The sequence below is a fragment of the Chrysemys picta genome, chromosome 2 (assembly GCF_011386835.1).
Source record: "Chrysemys picta bellii isolate R12L10 chromosome 2, ASM1138683v2, whole genome shotgun sequence".
NCBI classification, from domain to species: domain Eukaryota; kingdom Metazoa; phylum Chordata; order Testudines; family Emydidae; genus Chrysemys; species Chrysemys picta.
This window is the reverse complement of record NC_088792.1, coordinates 10989861-11011013: the sequence shown is the minus strand read 5'-3', so window position 1 is coordinate 11011013 and position 21153 is coordinate 10989861. Positions and strand designations below refer to the sequence as shown.

General features: G+C 43.3%; 1 protein-coding gene across 3 annotated transcripts in view; it reads left to right on the top strand.

Moving 5' to 3' along the window:
- Positions 1-21153, top strand: part of VIPR1 (vasoactive intestinal peptide receptor 1) — a 175046-nt gene that overhangs the window by 86472 nt on the left and 67421 nt on the right. For all 3 annotated transcript variants that reach the window (XM_065582638.1, XM_065582637.1, XM_065582636.1), the window contains exon 3: positions 5683-5790. In XM_065582638.1, the coding sequence (XP_065438710.1) occupies positions 5683-5790 (108 nt within the window). The remainder of the gene's footprint in view (positions 1-5682; positions 5791-21153) is intronic.

The window sequence follows — 21153 nt, the reverse complement described above, 5'->3', positions numbered from 1 at the left end:
ACAGTCATTTATCGGGTTTAATCTGCCCGGTATGTAAACCAGAGCAAAAGACTGTGCCCTGTATGAATTGACATGTGTGTTGTCTAATTTTTTAGCCTATTAAAAATAAACAAAGACCACACCAGAGAGCTAGAGAGAGAAACCTTCTGCTGGAATATGATATCAAGTTGCATACCTTACCATGAGAGACTTAAGGAGCTCAAGCTACTTATCTTATGAAACTGAAGGTTAAGAGGCACCATCTATATGTAATCACCCAGAGGGAAGATATCTGACTGTAGGGGGCCGTTAGTCTAAGAGTTTGTGTACACTGGTAAGTGAAAGACAAAACTTTTGTTGTTCAGAGGTGTTAAAAAAAAAACATACACCCCTGAAAGATAAGTCTTGCAGGACAAGCGGGGGTGTATGCTTTGTCAGCAGGAGCGCTTTATAGAATATTAGGGTTGGAAGGGACCTTAGGAGGTCATCTAGTCCAACCCACGGCTCAAAGCAGGACCAATCCCCAGACAGATGTTTGCCCCAATCCCTAAATGGCCCCCTCAAGGATTGAAATCATAACCCTAAGTTTAGCAGGCCAATGCTCAAACCACTGAGCTATTTCTTGCCATCAGAGCTAATGCTACTCCTTGGGGGGCTTTTTTGTCAGCAGGAGAGCTCTCTTCTGCCGACAAACAGCGATTACACTGCGCCTTTTAGCGGCACGGCTATAGTGGTGCAGCCATGTCACTAAAAGCTGCATAGTGTAGACATAGCCTTGGAGACAAAGGCATAACGGATAAAGGCATAACAAGATCCAATGGCTGCAAGTTGGTGTTAGAACATTTTAAATAAGATGCAACTTTTTAACAGTGAGGATAGTGTCACATCACTTTTATAGGCTAGAGTAGTTAATCATTGGAACAGATTATATGGGGATGTGATAAATTCTCCATCGCATGGAGCATTTAAATTATTACTTCTTTGTTTTACCGTAGCACCGAGGAGCCCCAGTCATGGAACAAGACCCCATTGTGCTAGGCCCTGTGTCAATAGTTGATGTCTTTCTCCAAGTTATGCCCTAGTTTTCAACCACAAGTTATTGGGACTCATAAACTTTAAGGCCAGAAGGGACCATCATGATCATCTAGTCTCACCTCCTGCATGCTGCAGGCCACAGAATCTCACCCACCCACTCCTGTAATAGGCCCATAACCTCTGGCTAAGTTACTGAAGTCCTCAAATCTTTTGAGACTTCAGGTTACAGAGAATCCACCATTTACTCTAGTTCAAACCAGCAAGTGACCCGTGCCCCACGTTGCAGAGGAAAGTGAAAAACCCCCAGGGTCTCTGCCATTGTGACCTGGAGCAAAATTCCTTTCCAATCCCAAATATGGCGATCGGTTAAACCCTGAGCATGTGGGCAAGACCCACCAGCCAGACACCTTGGAAAGAATGGTCTCTAGTAACTCAGAGCCCTGCCCATCTTGTGTCTCATCTCCAACTGTTGGAGATATTTGCTAATAGTAGTCACGGATGGGCCATTTGCCATTGTAGGCAACTTCATCATTCCAACCCCTCCATAAATTTATCAAGATCAGTCTTAAAACAAGTTAGATTTTCTGCCCCCACTACTCCCCTTGGAAGGCTGTTCCAAATTAACCTCTGATGGTTAGAAACCTTTATCTAATTTCAAACCTAACCTTATTGACGGCCAGTTTTTATCCATTTGTTCTTGTGCCAAAATTGGCCCTTAACTTAAATAACTCCTCTCCCTCCCTGGTGTTTATCTGTCTGATGTATTTATAGTGTGCATTTACATAGTCAGAAGGAATGTTTCCCTCCCCTACAGGAATCACTAGATGAAATTCCCTCACCACTGTTTTGCCAGGGGTCAGACAAGATGATCGTAGTGGTTTCATTTGACCTTCAAGCTATGAAAGAGTTTTGTCAGCACGAATTTAATAGGGTCACATTATTCATGAAAGGTGAAGCCGTGGCTGACGGATGCAAATAACCTCCAGCAAGTGCTGATAAAACCTTTGCATCTCCCCAGCATGAATTGTGTACGTGCCACACGTGTGGCAGGGGGAAAAAAAACAATTTTAGCGGTAAACCTTGTTTAGCAACATTTCATTAACACATAAGTAGAGTAATGAAAATAAGTAGGTTCCGTCACCTCCTTGTATAGATTGGCTCCCAAATGGCCTGATCCAGAGCTCATTGAAGTCAAAAGATGTCTCCCCGTTGGCTTTAGTGGGGCAAATATTATCACAAGTCCCCTTGGACAGACTTTGGAGGAGGATAGAAGAGATTTTAAAACCTCTAGAAATTGCCTAAAACAGCTTTTCCATGCATAACAATATTATGGATCTGCAGTCCAGCATCTCCAAGATCTTGCCAGGTGAAAGCCCTGTGCTGTGTATCCCATAGGGGAGATTGGAAATCTTTCCAAGGGGTCTTAGCACCAGTTTCTAGCCCTGACGGCTTACGGGCTGTCGCTGGTGCAGAACTCCTTCCTTAGAGGTTTTTAAGGTCAGGCTTGACAAAGCCCTGGCTGGGATGATTTAGTTGGGAATTGGTCCTGCTTTGAGCAGGGGGTTGGACTAGATGACCTCCTGAGGTCCCTTCCAACCCTGATATTCTATGATTCTATGAACTGAACACAACGCTGCAGTCCTCAGATCACTGTATTCTTGGGCAAAATTCTTTCTTGGGGAAAGAAGGAAACATTTTTTTCCGACAGGCTGTTTACGTAAATTATAAGGCCAGAAGAGACCATTGTGATCATCTAGTCTGACCTCATGTACCACTTAGGCCGTAGGACTTCCCTGTATTAATTCCTGTTTGAACTAGAGCATATCTTTTTCGAAAAATATCTAGTCTTGATTTTAAAATGTCCAGTGGTGGAGAATCCACCACAACTCTTGGTAAGCTACCCTAGCTGTTAAAAATGTGCACCTTATTTCTAGTCTGAATTTGTCTAGCTTCAACTTCCAGCCATTGGATTTGTTTTACCGTAATCTTTTTACAAAAGCTTAATGCGCATTAGAAGCTGCTCAGAGGTTTGGAATGACAGAAGCAGTCCCAAGGGAGATGGGTTTGTGGACAGAGTACAAGTGAGGTGGTCAGATGTGTGATAAGTGCAAGCTATCACATGGATATCCATTATAGCTATATCTTGTCTCTGCATAGCTCGAAATCTGTTTACTGAAGGATGTAGGCATTGGTTCTTTCTGTGCCTTGCATTTCAAACAAGAACAAATGAACTGTAATGTAAGTATTAGATGTAGACATTTAAACTACGCTCAGAACAAAAGTGTTCTCCTTTAGGAAGCCATCCAGTACTTTCATCTTGTATTTTATATTGGATTCCATCTTGGTCCAGAGCAGAGATATGCAACCTACGGCATACATGACGAAGGCGGCATGCGAGCTGATTTTCAGTGTCACTCACACTGCCCAGGTTCTGGTCACAGGTCCGGGGGGCTCTGCATTTTAATTTAATTTTAAATGAAGCTTCTTAAACATTTTAAAAACCTTATTTACTTTACATACAACAATAGTTTAGTTATAGATTATAGACTTATAGAAAGATACCTTCTAAAAACGTTAAAATGTATTACTGGCACGGGAAACCCTAAATTAGAGTGAATAAATGAAGACTCGGCACACCACTTCTGAAAGGTTGCCAACCCCTGGTCCAGAGTTTCAGATAATATGTCCCGTGGTTGCGAATACATTGTAAGTACCTAGGTTGATAGGCCCAGAGCTCTAGATGTTGAGAGATCCTGTTGTGAAACCATCTATTCTCCATGGATAGAATTCTGATGTCTTTATCTTTGGCCCTACTGGTCACAACTTCGTGGGAATTAAATATGAGCCTCTGAGAACTGAGCTTTGTAGCTAATGTTAAAAGTTGGAAAATTGTATTTTAATTAATCTAAAAGCGGAGGTTACAAGAAGAAGATATTCTGAGTTATTTTCTTTACAATCTCCAATAATCCCACTTCAAAGCTGCATTCGAAAATTTCCATTTACCCCAGTAAAAACAAAGATAAAGCTTTGATTATAACTTCCAAAGGGAGTTGAGGTTGCTTTTCGGCTTTCTGGTTGTTCAAAGCATTGTTGTTTGCTCTCTCCTTATTGATCTGAGGTATCAAAGGCGCTGATGCAGTCTTGGCAAATCGATTGTGGAGTTAGGCTCTTGGGTAGCATGAGTGAAAACGTTTGGCCTGTTTCACATCAATAATATTTTCTGAAGAAATATGCCTTGACAGTGGTTTTCTGAGTTTCTTTTACTATTCGAAACATGTTTTACTAAGCGCTTTTTTTCTTTACAATCCAGTTCCACCCTCTGGGACATTGGATTTAACCACAGCCTTTTCCTAGCCTTTGGGGAATTGTTCTATGCCACATCATGGGTGACTCTTGAACAGGATTGCTAGAGGGAAATAGCTGCAGTATCTATCTATCTATCTATTATTCACATTCTGTATGGAATTCTGATATATTTTTTCATTCCAAATCAGAACAAAACGCAAACATTTTGAAATGTCCAGGAAAACAAAAATTTCAAAAAAGTTCAGTTCAGGATCTTCGAGATATCTTGTTTCAATAGTGTCAAAACATTTACTTTAATTTAGTTTTGATATTTATATTAAAAATTAAATAACATCTATACATTAAATGGTATAATAAACAGTATATAACATATTAAAACGATATTTTAATATAATCTATGTCAAAACAAATTAAGTTGAGTTGATCACATCAAAATTAAACATTTCCACATTGAAATGAAACAGTCTATCAAAATTTTGTTGAAATCGACTTATTCCCAGAAAACATTTCAGTTTCAATGAAACTGCAGTAGCAATAGCGAAGTCCTAAATGGACTTCATGGAGTGTCTTGCATGACTCTGTTTTGGGGGTTTAAAAAAATCTGCTGGGATATAATTTACTCCTTCCACCCAACGCATCCACTGCATCAACCATAATTTTGCACCTATGGGAGTGACAGTTTCAGTGGCATGAGGAATGGGGGAGTTAGAAAGGAACAGAAGCAGTCACATCTTGTGCACAGGTTGGTGTGTTCAGATCAGGTACTTTAATTTGGAGGGGGAGCAAGAGATTTAATCTGAGAATCTCTAGTGTTTCCATCTATAAAATGCACCACTCACTATTAACCCAGATTTGTCTCAGTCCTACGCAGATGTGGCTTGTGTCTCCCTGTCAATTCCAGAAAATGTTTGATACCACAAATGCTGAATCTTGAAACTGAGGTTATTGAAAACTGTGTGTTTAAAGAACATAATCCCAAATTATTTCACTCTTTCCATTTGTCAGAGTTAAATCCCTCATTCTGGGTCTTCAGCACATATTTTTAAAATCCCTTTTTGGTTTGCGTCTAAGATAAAGTGTAGTATTGTGAGCCAACCTCCATTTAGAGCAGTATATAGTACACTAACATGGGGGTCGTCTCAGGGATCTAAACAATCTTTTCCAGCTCTAACTTCTGTAATCCTCTGATCCAGGTTTGGGATTTGATTGAGAGAGTTGGAAAACTAGATAGAGCTGGTTGTTCGCAAGGTAGCCATGAATCATGCCCTGCATAGGGTTTCTCTGTGTGCTTTCCATACAACGCAGACAGAGCAGTCTCTGAATGTTGTAATATGGTCATCTGTTTCTCTTCTCTTTCTGTAGGTTGCGCAAGGATGTGGGACAACATAACCTGCTGGCCCTCAGCAGCAGTGGGAGAAGTTGTGGTGATCCCATGCCCAACATATTTTATCTTCTTCTCCAGTTCTCTAGGTAAGTGAAACTAGACAGTTCGTTTACTATAAATGTCACTTGGTATTTTCTATCTTGATTCACTCCACCTTCCTTCTGGTGAATGGTGATCATGCTATTGTTTGAAAATTAAAGTTGAAACACTCCGTGATGACTATTCAGAGGTAATGCACATGTGCTACTCCCCATTGACTTCAGCTGGAGTTGTGGGTGCTCAGCCCGTCTGAAAATGAGACATTGTAGCCAGTCAAGGGCTGTAATGCTTTAATCTAAGAAAGGTTATTGGTAACTGGGTGGATTTTAATAGCCAAGGACACACAGGAGGTCAGGCTAGGTGACCTCATGGTCCCTTCTGGCCTTAAATTCTATGATTCTTTATCAGTTAATAATAATGGAGATATCCTATCTCCTAGAACTGGAAGGGACCTTGAAAGGTCATCGAGTCCAGCCCCCTGCCTTCACTAGCAGGACCAAGTACTGATTTTGCCCCAACTCCCTAAGTGGCCCCCTCAAGGATTGAACTCACAGGCCAATGCTCAAACCACTGAGCTATCCCTCCCCCCTAGAAGTAGGTAAGTAGTTGAGTAACTAACCTACTTGACTACACCCTTGTATCTATCTCCTCACTGGTATGCCCAAATCCCCAGCCTACTGATATGGATTCACAGTTATTATTTTCCATTGTTTCTTTACATTACAGTAGAGACCAGAGACACCAGTCACAGTTGGCGCCCCATTTTGCTAGGTCCTATATAAAGCATACGAAGACAGAGTCCCTGCACCTTGCACTCCATGGATGGGATTATCACTGACCGTTGGCCTAACTCTGCTCCCATTGAAGTCAATGGGAGTTTAACCAGTGACTTCAATGAGAACAGAGTTGGGCCAATGCTGTTCACTTTGAAAATCCCACTCTGAGAAGTTGCATACAAAGTAGAAAAATGTTTTTTTCCCCCTTGGAAAATTTTGACAAAAATGGAAAAAAGTAGTTTCCCTCTAAATTTTCCACAAAAAATGTTGAGGGTTTTTTGTTTGGGTTTTTTGTTTGTTTTGTTTTGTTTTTTTGGTGGGGCGGGGGGGGAGGGTTAAGTGAAAATTTGAAGACCAAAAAATTCCATCCAAAACCTGAAAAACTTCAGTTCAGAAATGTTGCTGTAGTACTGCATGAGAGTTGTAGCTTGGGTACCTCATACTCCCATTATCCTCTTGTGACCAGGGTCCCTGGTCACTCTTCATCTCCCATGATGCTCCACAATCTTCTCTCGTGGAGGGGAAGGCAATGTATCGTGTGAGTCCTTAGCAATAATGCATCATGGGAGATGTGGTCCAGCCAAGGAGCCTGGCCCAGAGAAGAGATGGGGGGACATGAGACAGTTGAATTACAACTTCCAGAAGACACTTCAGCAGCATATTCAAATCAAAATATTTCTGGTTTTGAAAGAAATATTTGGGCTTTAAGCATTTGTTTTTTTTTGACTAAAGTCTTAATTCTCCACAGAAAGCAGATGCCTTTCATGAAACTTGTGTTTAATTGAAAACCCAGCTTTCCATTGAAAAGCCCTTTTTCTGGAAAATTTTGAACCAGCCTGTGACAGAGTGGGAGTAGCTTAGGGCTGGCTCACCACAGTGTACTTTGTATGCATCCCCACCTGGGCCAAATAGGGAGATAATTTATTAGGTCTGTGTGATTAACTGGTTAACAAGCTTCAGGGTAGCAGCCGTATTAGTCTGTATCCGCAAAAAGAACAGGAGTACTTGTGGCACCTCAGAGACTAACAAATTTATACTCAAATAAATTTGTTAGTCTCTAAGGTGCCACAAGTACTCCTGTTCTTTTCTTGTGGTTAACAAGCGTATTCAGCTCATCAGCTGAGGATTGTTAATTGGGAGACAGGGACGCTGGAAGGAAGGGCAAAGAAGACCAGAATCTCAGAGAGGTGAGACCTCCCTTCCCCTTTACCTCCCCACCCTGTGCCTAGCGGGTACGTTGAAACTTACGGAAAGCCTTACTGTGATGGGACATGAAGCTTCATAAGACATTATAAATAAAGTACACTCTGGTGAACTTACATAAGAAAGCACGAGGACTGCCTGCAAAGAGGAATCCAGTGTATAGGAGCCGATCCTGTGACAAAGCCCTGACACAAAGGTTCGATAATTGAGTTGTATACATACTTGCAATTCCCCCTCCTCCCCCCCCCCGATCATTGTAAACAAATGACGTAAGTGCCAACTGTCCCAGCTGCCCCTCAGGCGGTTAACAGGCTGATTTCTCAGAGACACTGTGGCAGGGAGGAGAGATTTGAAGGAGGAGTGGCCTGCCAGGTTGGGCATTCCTGTGTGAGGGCCAGTGTGTGGAAGAAGGCATGGTGGGAGTTGTTGGTGCACAAAGTTGACAAATGAGCAGCTATGATTGGCACCATTGCTGGTGCCGAGGAAGTGTGAGGAGGATGCAGTGAGAGACAAGAGTGGACAGGTAGAGTTGATGATGAGCCTTGAAGATGAGGACGAGAAACGTGACCTTGATGCAATGAAACTTGGGAGCCTCTGCAGGGGCTCAAAGAAGGCGATGTGGTTGGAGCAACACATAGGCCAGATCATCTTAGCAGCTGTAGTTTATATGGATTAGAGGCTGGTGGGTGATATACATACAATCACTGAGCCAGATTCTGCTACTCTGAATTCTGCTCTCTGTTTCTCTGGGGACTGCACTGACGTTCATGTGCAGAACTGGGCCACTGTTTCGAAACAAGAATAGTTCAAGGAATGCTGTAACTGCAGCAACCATTTACAAAGATTTTTCCCCCCGCTATCTGGGGACTTAGATGTCATGGTGGTGGGCTCCTGTATAAGAACTTATATTGTCAGAGAGATCTGTACTTCTCTAGATATAATTTCAAGATGGCACCAGCTATTGATTTGGAAGAAGGGTCAAGTAGATGTTGGGATACTGCACCGTTGGATGCTAATTTAAGGACATGCATAAATAGGTGGGGAAATTCCCGATTTCCATTAACTAACTCATATGTCTGTGTTTTGGGGTAACGGGACTTTTCTGGATCTAACTCTGCCTGGATGCAATATAAATGTCATTGCATCACTAGGACAACTTCTCTCTACTGAAGGGAAACGAATGTATTGCTATTCACTCGGTAGGCATTCACCAACTATCTATCTCTGGTACTTACGTGATCCCCATGACTCTAATATCCGAGTGCCTCACAATCTTTAATGTATTTATCCTCACAACACCACTGGGAGGTTGGGCAGTGTTCAGGAGCGGTGCCAGGGTTTTTGGTGCCCTAGGCGGGGGTCCTTCCATGCTCCCGGTCATCGTCGGCAATTCTGCGGCGGGGGGGTCCTTCCGCGCTCCCGGTCTTCAGGGCACTTCGGCAGCAGGTCCCGGAGCGAGTGAAGGACCCGCCACAGAATTGCTGCCGAAGACCCGGAGCGTGGAAGGACCCCCCCGCCGCCGAATTGCCGCTCCCCCCAAATTCTGGTGCCCTAGGCAACCGCCTAGGTCGCCTAAGTGGAAGCGCCGGCCCTGGCAGTGTTATTATCACAGATAAGGAAGTGAGCCACAGAGAAGCTATGTGACATGCCATAGCAGGAAGTCTGTGGCAGATCAGGCACTTGGACCCACATTTCCCAAGTAACAAGGAATACCCTAACCACTAGATCATACTTCATCTTTTCTCTCCTCTGGGAAAAACTACTCTAGATTAGTGACCCAAAATGGCTTTCAGTAAAACCCTCTAGTATTACAATTATGCCATGAAAATTAAATCAGCGTATGTAATAAAATCTTTGTTACACAAGACAGTCTGGGCCTCTAGTTAATTAATTATCTGATGTATAAAACAGACAAGCTTCCGTTGTATGTAATAAAATCTCTTTTATATCAGACAGAAAATCTGGCCCCCAGCAGAGGTGATAACCTGACAAGTAATAAGCACAAGAAGGCCAAAAGAGAAAGCGGGTTAAGTCACTGGTCTAGCAGTTCTGGAAAGCTGACTTTAAATCTTGACTTGTGGGCAAAGTAATAGAGTCTGCTGCTTGCATTGTTGTTGATTATTTTCATTACAGGAGCCCCTGCAGGCCTCATTTGAGATGATGAGTTATGCTGGAGGTTGCACATACATTTATTAAGTGACAGTCCCTGGTATTAAAGGCATACAGTCTAAATAGACAAGACAGACTAAGGGTGGGAGAAAGGAAGCAATATTATCCCCATTTTACAGGTGGTTAACTGACGAAGAGATTAAATGACTTGCCCAAGATCACAAAGGAATCCTGTTGCAGAGCCAGGAATTGAATGCATATCTCCCGAGTCCAGGTGTGTTGTGAAGCTAAATTTGTTGTGGATGATTGTGAAGCACTCACAGCACAGTGACGAGCACTACAGAAAAGCCAATGAGGAAATTAATAACTTGGTAGCATTTTATGTCCGTTCTGGAATCCCTTTGCCGCGATATGAATGCCAACACAAGGTGTGCAGGGCAGTGGAAAATCAAAGCCATCTGTGTTTCTAGTTAGAGTGGAAATATTAGGAAGCAAAGATTTAGTGCATGAAATTTCCTCCTTGATAAAGCAATGTTTTCTTCCAGTGTCTCATATCCTGACTTGTGGCAGATAAAAGATGGAAACCATAAAATGCCTCGCACTGCGTTTATCTCATCTGACACTAAGGCCTTAACGCCATTCACAAATTCAGTAGAGCTTCATTATTTCATGACATTCATCATTAGCGCTTGGAAAGGTTGGACAAAAATATCATTTGTCACATTCCTGTATTAAAGAGCATTACTCACTTTCATTGCACTAGAATATTCTAGCTCTCTTTATGTCTGTAATCCAAAAGTCGCTGACACCAACCACAAACTTCTTCATGCAGTTTCTCGAACAGGAAATCATCAGTGAGTCTGGCTACACTGGAATTACAGCTATCATTTCCACCTTGAGGAAATATACCTAGGGCCTCAGACAGGACACATACCAGGTGGACAGCCCATCCCACCACTTGCGCCGCAGAGAGACTTCTATTTTTAGCACGCTGGCACAATCAGAGCTAGCACAGGTAGGGCTACCCGAGCTGGGAATTACACCAATGTAGACCTAGCCAATACTGTACATACTGCACACTAACTTTGGTAGAACCACGTCACTCTGGGGTGTGAAAAATCCACACCCCTGAGCAGCGTAGTTGTACTGACCTTTAACCCCTGTTTAGACAGTGCTGTGTCGCTGGGAGAGCTTCTCCCGCCCATATAGCTACCGCCTCTCACGGAGGTGGAGTAACTAAGCCGACGGCTTAGAGCATCTTCATGAAAGCACTGCAGCAGTACAGCTCCATCGGTGCAGCGGTGCCAATGCAGCATTTGTGGCGGAGACCTGCCCATCCTGGCTAATAACCATTGATCGACCTATGCTCCATGAACTTACCTAGTTCTTTTTTGAACCCTGTTATAGTCTTGGCCTTCACACCATCCTCTGACCAGGAGTTCCACAGGTTGACTGTGCATTGTGCGAAGAAATACTTCCTTTTGTTTGTTTTACACCTGCTGCCCACTAATTTCATTTGGTGACCCCTAGTTCTTGTGTGATGAGGAGTAAATAACACTTCCTTATTTACTTTCTCCACACCAGTCATGATTTTATAGACCTCTATCATATCCCCCTTAGTCGTATCTTTTCCAAGCTGAAAATTCTCAGTCTTTTTAATCTTTCCTCATATGGCAACTGTTCCATACCCCTAATCATTTTTGTTTGTTAACCTTTTCTGAACCTTTTCAATTCTAATATATCTTTTTTGAGATGGGGCGACCACATCTGCACGCAGTATTCAAGATGTGGGCGTACCAGGGATTTATATAGAGGCAATATGACATTTTGTGTCTTATTATCTATCCCTTTCTCAATGATTCCCAACATTCTGTTATCTTTTTTTTTTACTGCCACTGTACATTGAGTGGATATTTTCAGAGAACTGTCCACAATGATGCCAAGATCTTTCTTGAGAGGTAACAGCTAATTTAGACCCCATCATTTTATATGTACAGTTGGGATTATGTTTTCCAATGTGCATTCACATTATACATTTTATATTACATGTGAACTGGGACTGGTGCCTCTTTCTAGGCATCCAGACACTTAAGCTCCGGAGCATTTCATAAACCAGGGGAAGATGGGTGTTCGACTGCCTACGTCACGGGTGGGGCCTGATCCAAGAAGCATGCTCACAGGCCCCCTACTGGATCAGTCCTTCAGGTGAGATCACCCAAGCAATGGGGGGCAGGAAGTGGAGGAGGGCCTCCCTTATAACTTCTAGCCCAGTGATTAGAGTACTCACCTGGGATATGGGAGACACCCCCGCCCCCTGCACCTGATGGGGAGAAGGGATTTGAACTGGGATCTGCTACGTCTCTGCTAAGTGCTCTAACCACTGGGCTATGTGTATTCTGATGTGATACTCATTTAGTTGTCTCCATGTTTATATGGAGATATACCTATCTCATAGAGCTGGAAGGGACCCCAAAAGGTCATCAAGTCCAGCCCCCTGCCTTCACTAGCAGGACCAAGTACTGATTTTGCCCCAGATCCCGAAGTGGTCCCCTCAAGGATTGAACTCACAACCCTGGGTTTAGCAGGCCAATGCTCAAACCACTGAGCTATGTTCAAGCTGTTGCACTCTAGATAAGTAATGGAAGAGTCATAGGAGTAGCACGACTGGATCCTGAGTCTCCCACACCTGGGTGAGTTCTCTACCCATCCTACTGTAGAGTGATTTTCATGCTTTTGTCCTCTCTCCCTGTCTCTGTCATATGTTTCATTTGGGACAATCTAATACCTAACTCCTTATGTGCATTCAGGCCTAACTGTCTAGTATGTCTTCTTGGTTACCTTAGTTCCCCCTGCTGGTACCCTAAACTGACCTCTCTCCATCTAAAAATACTATGCCTAAATGATCTTTTCAGCTGCTTTTTGCTTGTACTGTATTGGCCCTCCAAGTCCTGTATATTATCATTCAATCTAATGGTTTAGCTCTCTCAACTCACATTATCCTCTTAGAGAGCCTCTTGGAGACTTCAGTCATGTCCCTTTCTCCCACCACAATAAATGCAATCCCTCTTTTTCCTCCTTCTCATTATAAGTATACAGTGTCCCTCTTCTCTTATTCCTGTTGCTCATCCTTAACCCTTTCCGATGATCTCATTGACCTTCCTGAAATATGGTGCTTCGCATTGGTCATGACTGGTTCTAGGTCCTAGATCTGCATGGGGGGGAGGGGAGAATTTTACCACTGGGGGAACCAGTAAATTAAAATTGGAATAATAGAGAGTGGAAAATAAAATAATTAATGCTATTAGCCAAACTGTTCATGGTAGCTCTCTCCATTATACAGGTGATTCCCAATATTCTTGGGTGAAGGTGGGGAACCACCAAGTGACAGGTTCTAGAGAGCACAAACCAACCAGTGAGAGCCAACGTGCTACCAATTTCACATCATATCTAGAAGTACTGTGTCCAGCGGGTGGTAGTTCCAGAGACAATGTCACAAGAAGGTGACCAGTCACATTGGTGACGGACGCCATTGCACAAAGAAATATATTCTTTGCAAGAAAGAGAAATTACACCAGAAGGTATTTGGTAAATTGATTCTGGAGGCTAGCCTGATCTGTCATAGACAATCTGACCAGCAAACGCCACTTTGATATGTTCTCTGACCCACCCTGAATTTTGCAAGATTACTCATTGCATTCTCACCAATGTGTTATGGCAGGTAACCTGTTAAATAGTGATCATTCCTCAAACATTTTCCTTGTACTGCCCCATAGTCTGTGCTGGTTTTGGTGTCTTGAGTAGGGCTGTTGATTAATTGCAGTTAACTCACGTGAACGCAGCTTGCTGTTCACTGGGGCATGTGACCGCACATATCCTACACACCAACACGAGTGGTGTAAAGTGTAGACATACCCCTAATGGTCATTGTATAGGAATAAGACCTTGTCTATGCTTTAAAAGTGCACCAGTGTAACTAAACTGATTTAAAACTCAATCTAATTAAGCCAGAGAAAACTCCTAATGCAGAAGCACTTAAACCAGGGCAACTGTCACTTATATAGATGTAACTTAACTTGGTAAGCTACCAACATAAGCTAAACACAAATAAGTGAGGGTAAAACTGGTTTAAGTGCGTCTACATTAGGGTTTGCACTGGTTTAATTAGATCCATGATTATTAATCAATGTCATTACAGTGGTGCATTTTTCTAGCATAGTTTATATCTACACTGCAACTGGGGGTGTGATATGCATGTGGACATTTGCACAATAGCTGTAATCTATCTAGCTTGCTAAAAATAGTAGTGAGGACATAGCTGTGTGAGCTGGTAGGATAGGTGGAAAACAAGAAGAGATGGGATTGGGTGAAGGAGATTTGAGATTGGGTCAGAGAACACCCCAAACTCCTATTTGCCTGGGATGTCTCTGCAACCAGGGGCAACTCTACTCAAGGCACACACAAAATGAGAATGAGTAAAATTTTCAGAATGCCTATGGAGGGGAATCCACAAAGATGCTTAGGCATCTGATCCCAGCTTTATAATTCTCTCTCTCTCTGGCCCAATGACTGCTCCACTGGGGATAAATACTTCAACAGTCACTGGGCCAGAAAGAGGGAAAGACACTAGTTCAGTGAGTAGGGCACCCACCTGGAAGGTGGGAGGTCCCGGGTCCAGACCCCCTGCTCCAATCCCTCTTTCATTACTTAGCCCCACATCAGAATATCCCGTAGCTCAGTGCACCTCTTCAGAGAGGTAGGAGACCCCTGTTTAAGTGTTTTTTTCCCCTGCTGGCAGAGAGGGGGGAAATGAACCTGGGTCTCCCACATCCCAGCTGAGTGCTTGACCCACTTCACCTCCTGCTATTTTTTGTGGTGTGAAGCAGGCACCTAACTCGTTCCCACAAGAAACCCATTAGGCACCTGAGCCATGTGACTTCAGGTGGTGGGTGTCCATTTGTGGACCACTAAGCAGAGCTAGGCACCTCCCTGCAGCCTGGACTTCGGAGCCTCTCACCATGGGAGGTCTGGGGCTTAGCACGTACACCCCTGGGTGGCATCTCCCAGTGGCCAGCTTAGGCGGCTCCTCACCTAGCATGCTGCGTTGTGTGGGTTGCACACTTAGGCGCCGCTCTCTCTCTCTGTCCATAGGAGCCTAGGAGCTTAACTCACGCTGAGTGGATTGCAGTCTGTTCCTGTGATTCTCTAGGCACCTAAAATTTGATGCTGTGAAGCTCAGCGTAAGCCCCTTTGTGGGTCTCACCCTAAGTGACTATGGCCAGGTCTACACTTAAAAGTTTTGCTGGCATAGATACGATGATCAGGAGTGTGAAAAAATCACCCCCATAGCTGACACAGCTATCACGGCACAATCCCCTGTGCCAACGCGGTTATACCCGCACAAAAGTCCATTTGCAGGCATAGTTTATGTAGTTTAGGGAGGTGGTTTCACTATGCTGGCAGAACACATTTTGCCAGGATAAGCTGGGTCTCCACTAGGGGGCTTTGCCACTATAGGTATACCGGCAAAGAGTTCGCCGTGGGGACTAGTCATTAGGCACCCAAGTCTCATGGAACATCAGTGAGACTTGAGCCCCAAGCCAGTTAGGCCCTTTTGAAAATGTTACCCTCTATCTAAGGCTGTGTCCATACATGGAGATAGGGGTGTGATTCCCAGCTTGAGTAGACATACTTGTGCTAGTTTGGTGTAGCGTGGGGAGCGGTGGCACAGGCTAGCCGCCCCAATTATCACCCCACCTGAACCCCATAGGTACGTACTCAACATGGCTAGATAGTGTCACCACTCCTAGGGAGGTGGTGGAATCTCCTTCCTTAAAGGTTTTTAAGATGAGGCTTGACAAAGCCCTGGCTGGGATGATTTAGTTGGGATTGGTCCTGCTTTGAGCAGCGGGTTGGACTAGATGACCTCCTGATATTTTTTTTAAAAATCCCAATAGGTCACCTCTAAGATATGAAATATTTGTTTCAATGCTTCTTGTTAAATCTCTCCAAACCTTGCTGTACTGTTCTGCTTTGGGTTTCAAACAGATCTTTCCTCCATACTCCTTGATTTTTTTAGAATAGAAGTAACTGAAGAGCCTTATGAAATCTTTTTGTCATCCCTTTTTATTTGATGATATGCCAGGAGTCATTTTCAGTGCATTCAGCCCAGTTGTCCTGGGAGCCTGTCTTCAAGCCACACATCTTATTATTTTGTGCTTCTTCGTAAGCACTTTTAAGCAAGCCTAGAATGATTGACAGGGAGTAACTAAATCTGTCAAAACACACCTGCAGCATGGCACTTTTTTGGCAACTGCATCCTCTCCCTGCACTTCTGTTTATACTGCAGAACTGATTAATCCCGCATATCATTATCTGTCTTCATTATACAGGAAAGAACTTTGCCAAGTTGAACATCATGTGAGAAGGCCCATCAGATATGAGTCAGTTACTGTTAGTGGCTACCCCCCCTACACACACCACCACACTTACAAGTGTCTATGCAAAGCAAAGGACCCAGCATGAGATTAATTCTCTGATCCTGCAACCACTTAGGCATGTGCTTAACTTTACTACTGTGAGATGCCTTATGAAATCAAAGGAGCTGCTCAAGGTAGTAAAATGTAAGCGTTTGAGTAACTCATGACAGGATCAGGGTCTCAGAGTCTGAGTCTCCATTGTTTTCCAAGTGCTTAGTTGTTTACTTTTGTGTAAAGTGGGTGTAAAATTGATCTGGTCAAAACATAGTAAAGATTATTTTATTTTATTTTATTTTATTTTATTTTATTTTATTTGTAGAATCATATTCATTCCCAGCCTTGCAAAAGGGAGAATTTTTCATATATTTGAAAATTTTTGCCATTTCTTTTTTTTACTTGAAAAAATGTTGATTTAAAAAATTATAATTTTGGGGGCAGGTGTTGATTATTAATTACTATTATTATTATTACTCTTTCTTTCCATTTCCTCCCTTTTTAGTCCTTCTTCAATTTTTCCACTAAAATAGGAGAGGGGGCGAAGGGAAACGGGTGAGATGGAGGGGGAAAGAAAGGGAAACTGAGCAAAAAAAAAAATTCACTGTCATAGAAAAAAACAGAAATATTTAAAACTAGTTTATTTGGTAATATTTTAATTATTTTGTGGGGGGAGACGGTAATTTTTGGTGAAAAAAAATTTCAATTGAAAAATTGCGACCTGCCATAACGCAAAGGGATACACTCACCATGCACAGATGTAAATGACTCCAGAAGGCTTGAGGCAGTGCAGAATCAGACCCCAGATCTGTAGATGAATGTTGATTTGTATATTCCCATTTTTATCCTATATCGGCACTACACCCACACCTCTGACCAGCTGCTCCTACACCACACCGTGTAATTGAGGAGATAGGTGGCTTTGGGTGCTTAAAGTGTGTTGTGGCCTTAGACCTTTGCAATTGGTTTGTAATAAGCCCGTCACTCTGCATTTGTCAGACTTCTTGGAAACTTTGGCAAGCAAAATGCCTATTGTTTTGTTAAATGCATTTGTATAGTGCCTCTGTAACATGCTTGTAGTCTGGGCTATGCATTACCATCCAGTGGCTGACCCACATGAAAATAACAGCCTATATCTACCACCAGCTACTGGGTTTGCTCTTTGAGATCAAATGATTTAGTTGGGGATTAGTCCTGTTTTGAGCAGGGGGTTGGACTAGATGACCTCCTGAGGTCCCTTCCAACCCTGATATTCTATGATTCTGTGAAATGAAAGACGACGATGCTTTTGCAGGTGAAAGTCCTGGATTCAAATCCTGTTGACACCCATGATGGGGAATTTGTTACACTTCTAGTTAACAACACTCAGGACTTTGTACTTTTAAATATTATTCTTTATTATCTTATTACATTGGATCAGTGGTCACCAAACGGTCATCGCGATTGACTGGTCGATCCTAGAGGATCTCCCAGTGGATTGCGATCTCCGGCAGCACAGCAGGGCTGCCTAGGCCCCACGCCGCTCCCAGAAGTGGCCAGCGTGCCCCGCAGCCCCGGGAGCAGGGGGACAGTGGTCTCCCTCCATGCGCTGCTCCTGCCTGCAAGCACAGCCCCCATAGCTCCCATTGGCCGGGAATGGGGAGCTGTGGCCAATGGGAGCGGCGGGGGCGGTGCTTGCAGAGAGGGGCAGCGTGTGGAGCCACGTTGGCCCCTTCCGGGAGCGGTGTGGGGCCAGTGTAGGCAGGGAGTCTGCCTTAGCCTCGCTGCGCTGCCGACCGGGAGCCGCCAGAGGTAAGTGCCCCCCAGCAGGCGGCTGCATCCCAACCCCCAGCCCTGACCCCTCTCCCAGAGCCAGCACCCCTCACCCCCTCGTGCACCCCAACCCCTACCCCAGCCCAGTGAAAGTGAATGAAGGTTGGGGAGAGCGAGTGATGGAGAGAGGAGGGGATGGTGTGAGTGGGGCGGGGCTTTGGGGAAGGGGCAGGGTAGATCCTGGCTTGCCCTTAAATTCAAAAAGTGATCTTGGGCATAAAAAGGTTGGAACCACTAGAGTTTAAAGAGTCCAATCAAAATTGTGGCACCATTGGCTAGTTGCCACTAAGTCCCTTCAAACCCATGAGAAACTTGGATTGAAGTTTTACAGAGCGGTAATTTAATATGAAGCAATAGTGCAGTTAGCAGGTGGTGCTAGGATGACCAGATGTCCCAATTCTATAGGGACAGTCCAGATATTCAGGGCTTTTTCTTCTATTACTCCCCAACCCCATCCCAATTTTTCACACTTGCTATCTGGTCACCCTAGGCAATGCCCAATTAAAGAAAACAAGTGGGAGGAGGGAGAGTTATGCATATTTATTAAGAGAGCAGAGATCTCTTCCATGAGCAAACAGAACATTGTAGAAGGAAAGCGGAAGCAGACAAACAGCTGCAAATTCGACCAAAGCAAGAATGTAGCAGGAAAGCAACTTTGTGTCTGGTTAAGGTCAATGCAATGGCTGTGATGGTGACTAGTGGAAACCAAACTGATGTTCAAAAACCATGAGAAACTGAAGAAGTCTGTATGTCCTGCAGTGTTTTGATACTATATAGTTAGGCTTGGCAGAAGCTGATTTATATTTTTGTATAATTTCGACAGATAATATGGATGTTTAGTTTTTTTAAGCCTACTTTTAGATGTTTATCTGTTTTAAATTTTCACAGTTGTGGAAATACTCAGCAGGGGTCAGACAATAAGTATTTAATGATAGTAGACGTTGGGATTCAAAAAGTTAAAGCTTTAAAACTGTCAAAACACAAGTTGTCGATATCACTTGTCAGAATATACAAAGTAAATATCCTTACATTGAACTCTAATAAGCTCTCAAGCGCGTTTTTATAACTTTGCCGAGCAGTACTATTTTGACATTTTGATTATTATTGACAGAAATATTTTTTGTTAAATTGGGGTGTATAGTGAAATCAACGTTTACTGACATTTACCAATAAAAATCTGTTTTCCAAACCTACATACCATTTTTTTTTTTCTTGCATCAGTTACACCTAAGGAATGTTTCAGTAAGCATGAGACACGGGCAGATAGAACCAGTTTTACTGGTAAGATGTACTGCTTCTGAAAATAACTTCACCACATCTAACCATAAGCATGTTTCTAAGATCTAAACACCTATACACTCAATTAAGCAGAACTTGTAAAACTATCCGCAAGTGTTATCTGATGACTCCAAATAATATTACAACTCCCTGGTGATAAAATTCCAGCTATAAAGATTGCAAGAAACTCAATATAATCCAAAGAATCTGCAAGAGTCAGAGATGAAAAGTACTGTTGCTGTGGGTGCAACTGGATGGAGAAATACGTTTCAGCTAAGGGGAATGCAATGGTAGAGAAGCAACAGAGACAACCAGTTAAGACAGGGCCTCCACTGTTACTCCTCCTGGTCCTTTCTGTAGTGGCCTCTGAATAAGAAGAGAAAAACTTACCAGAGCCATGACTGACTTAGACTGTCTTCATGGGGTGAAATTCTGGCTTCACTGAAGTTATTGGGAGTTTTGCCTTTAACTTCAGTGGAGCCAGTATTTCACTTGTGGTGCGATGAGGATTTTCGTAGACCTACTAGTAGGGCTGAACTGGTATTTGCAACAGCTGAGAGACTGGGGAAAAAAATTAGGAATGAGGAAAGCTGTAAGAGAGTCTGACATACATATATAATGAATTGTTTTTAACTCTCAACTACGGTCTTACCCACTTTTCCCCGCCTTCATCTGCTCAGCATCCAACTACTTAGCTCAAACACCTTTTCATCAGAACCCTCTCTGTCAACATCTCACTTCCACTGGCATCTCGCTAGCTGGCTTTCCTTCTACAATCTTTCCATGACGCTTTCAGCAAATCACTTCGCTCCTGCCTCATGCTCTTTAACAGTCAGCACAGTCTGGATACGCCAGTCAGCACAGCCACTTCAGTGCACATCTTTCACATTCACTCCCAATTAAGTTCATACGCCAAGAAATTCAGTTACAACTTTTGCACTCAGGAGTTTGTCTCAGAAAGTCTTTGCTCTAAATAATAAAGTGACACTATTCACCGATGCTTAATTCATCAACCTCATATTGCAATCAAATTCCCCAGGAATTTCCCTTCTTTTCCCTTCATTTTGCCACTGCCTCACTCCAGACTGGCTTCTCAGAGATCAAGATAAATTAGAGGTGAATCACAACCAAGAAATGCCTCTTTCTATTAGCATTCTGTATTCCGTTCTATTCTCTAGGCTAGTGCATTAAGTGACATGATTAAACCTTCCCCTGTGGTCTTTTGTCTCTCACATCTCCTGCCCAAGGGGAGACTTGTGTGTGCAGTGTTTTGTTTTAGTGTAGGGGTTTATTTTTTTAAAATTTGCACCCTGCTCCGAGTTTGTTAGAGAAGGCAAGTTGAAGAAGTGCCCCTTGTACTTGGAGTGGAAATAGTGAGGTTTGCGATTATACTTAAGGCTGGAGGAGTTCATCCCGGAGTTCATCCCATCCCACCCCACGCCCCCCCAAAAAATCTCTGTCTCCTTATGGTAGAAAGTTCCATTGTGACAGAGAAACAGAGTCGTCAACTATGGTCTTCATCCTGGAGCTTTAGTGGATCTTTTAGATATGCTGGACCCAGGCTATAGACAGGGAATGAGATTTTGGGCATGACTCTGGATATTGTATGGGAAGTCAGCACGGAGAGCAGCAAACAGGTGTGATGTGCTTGCGGTAGCCCGGGTTGCTGAGGAGATGCTCTGCAGGATTCTGTACTAGTTGATGTTTCCTGAAGGTGTCTTGTCCAGGTATCTCACATTGCTATATCCAGATCAGAAGAGAT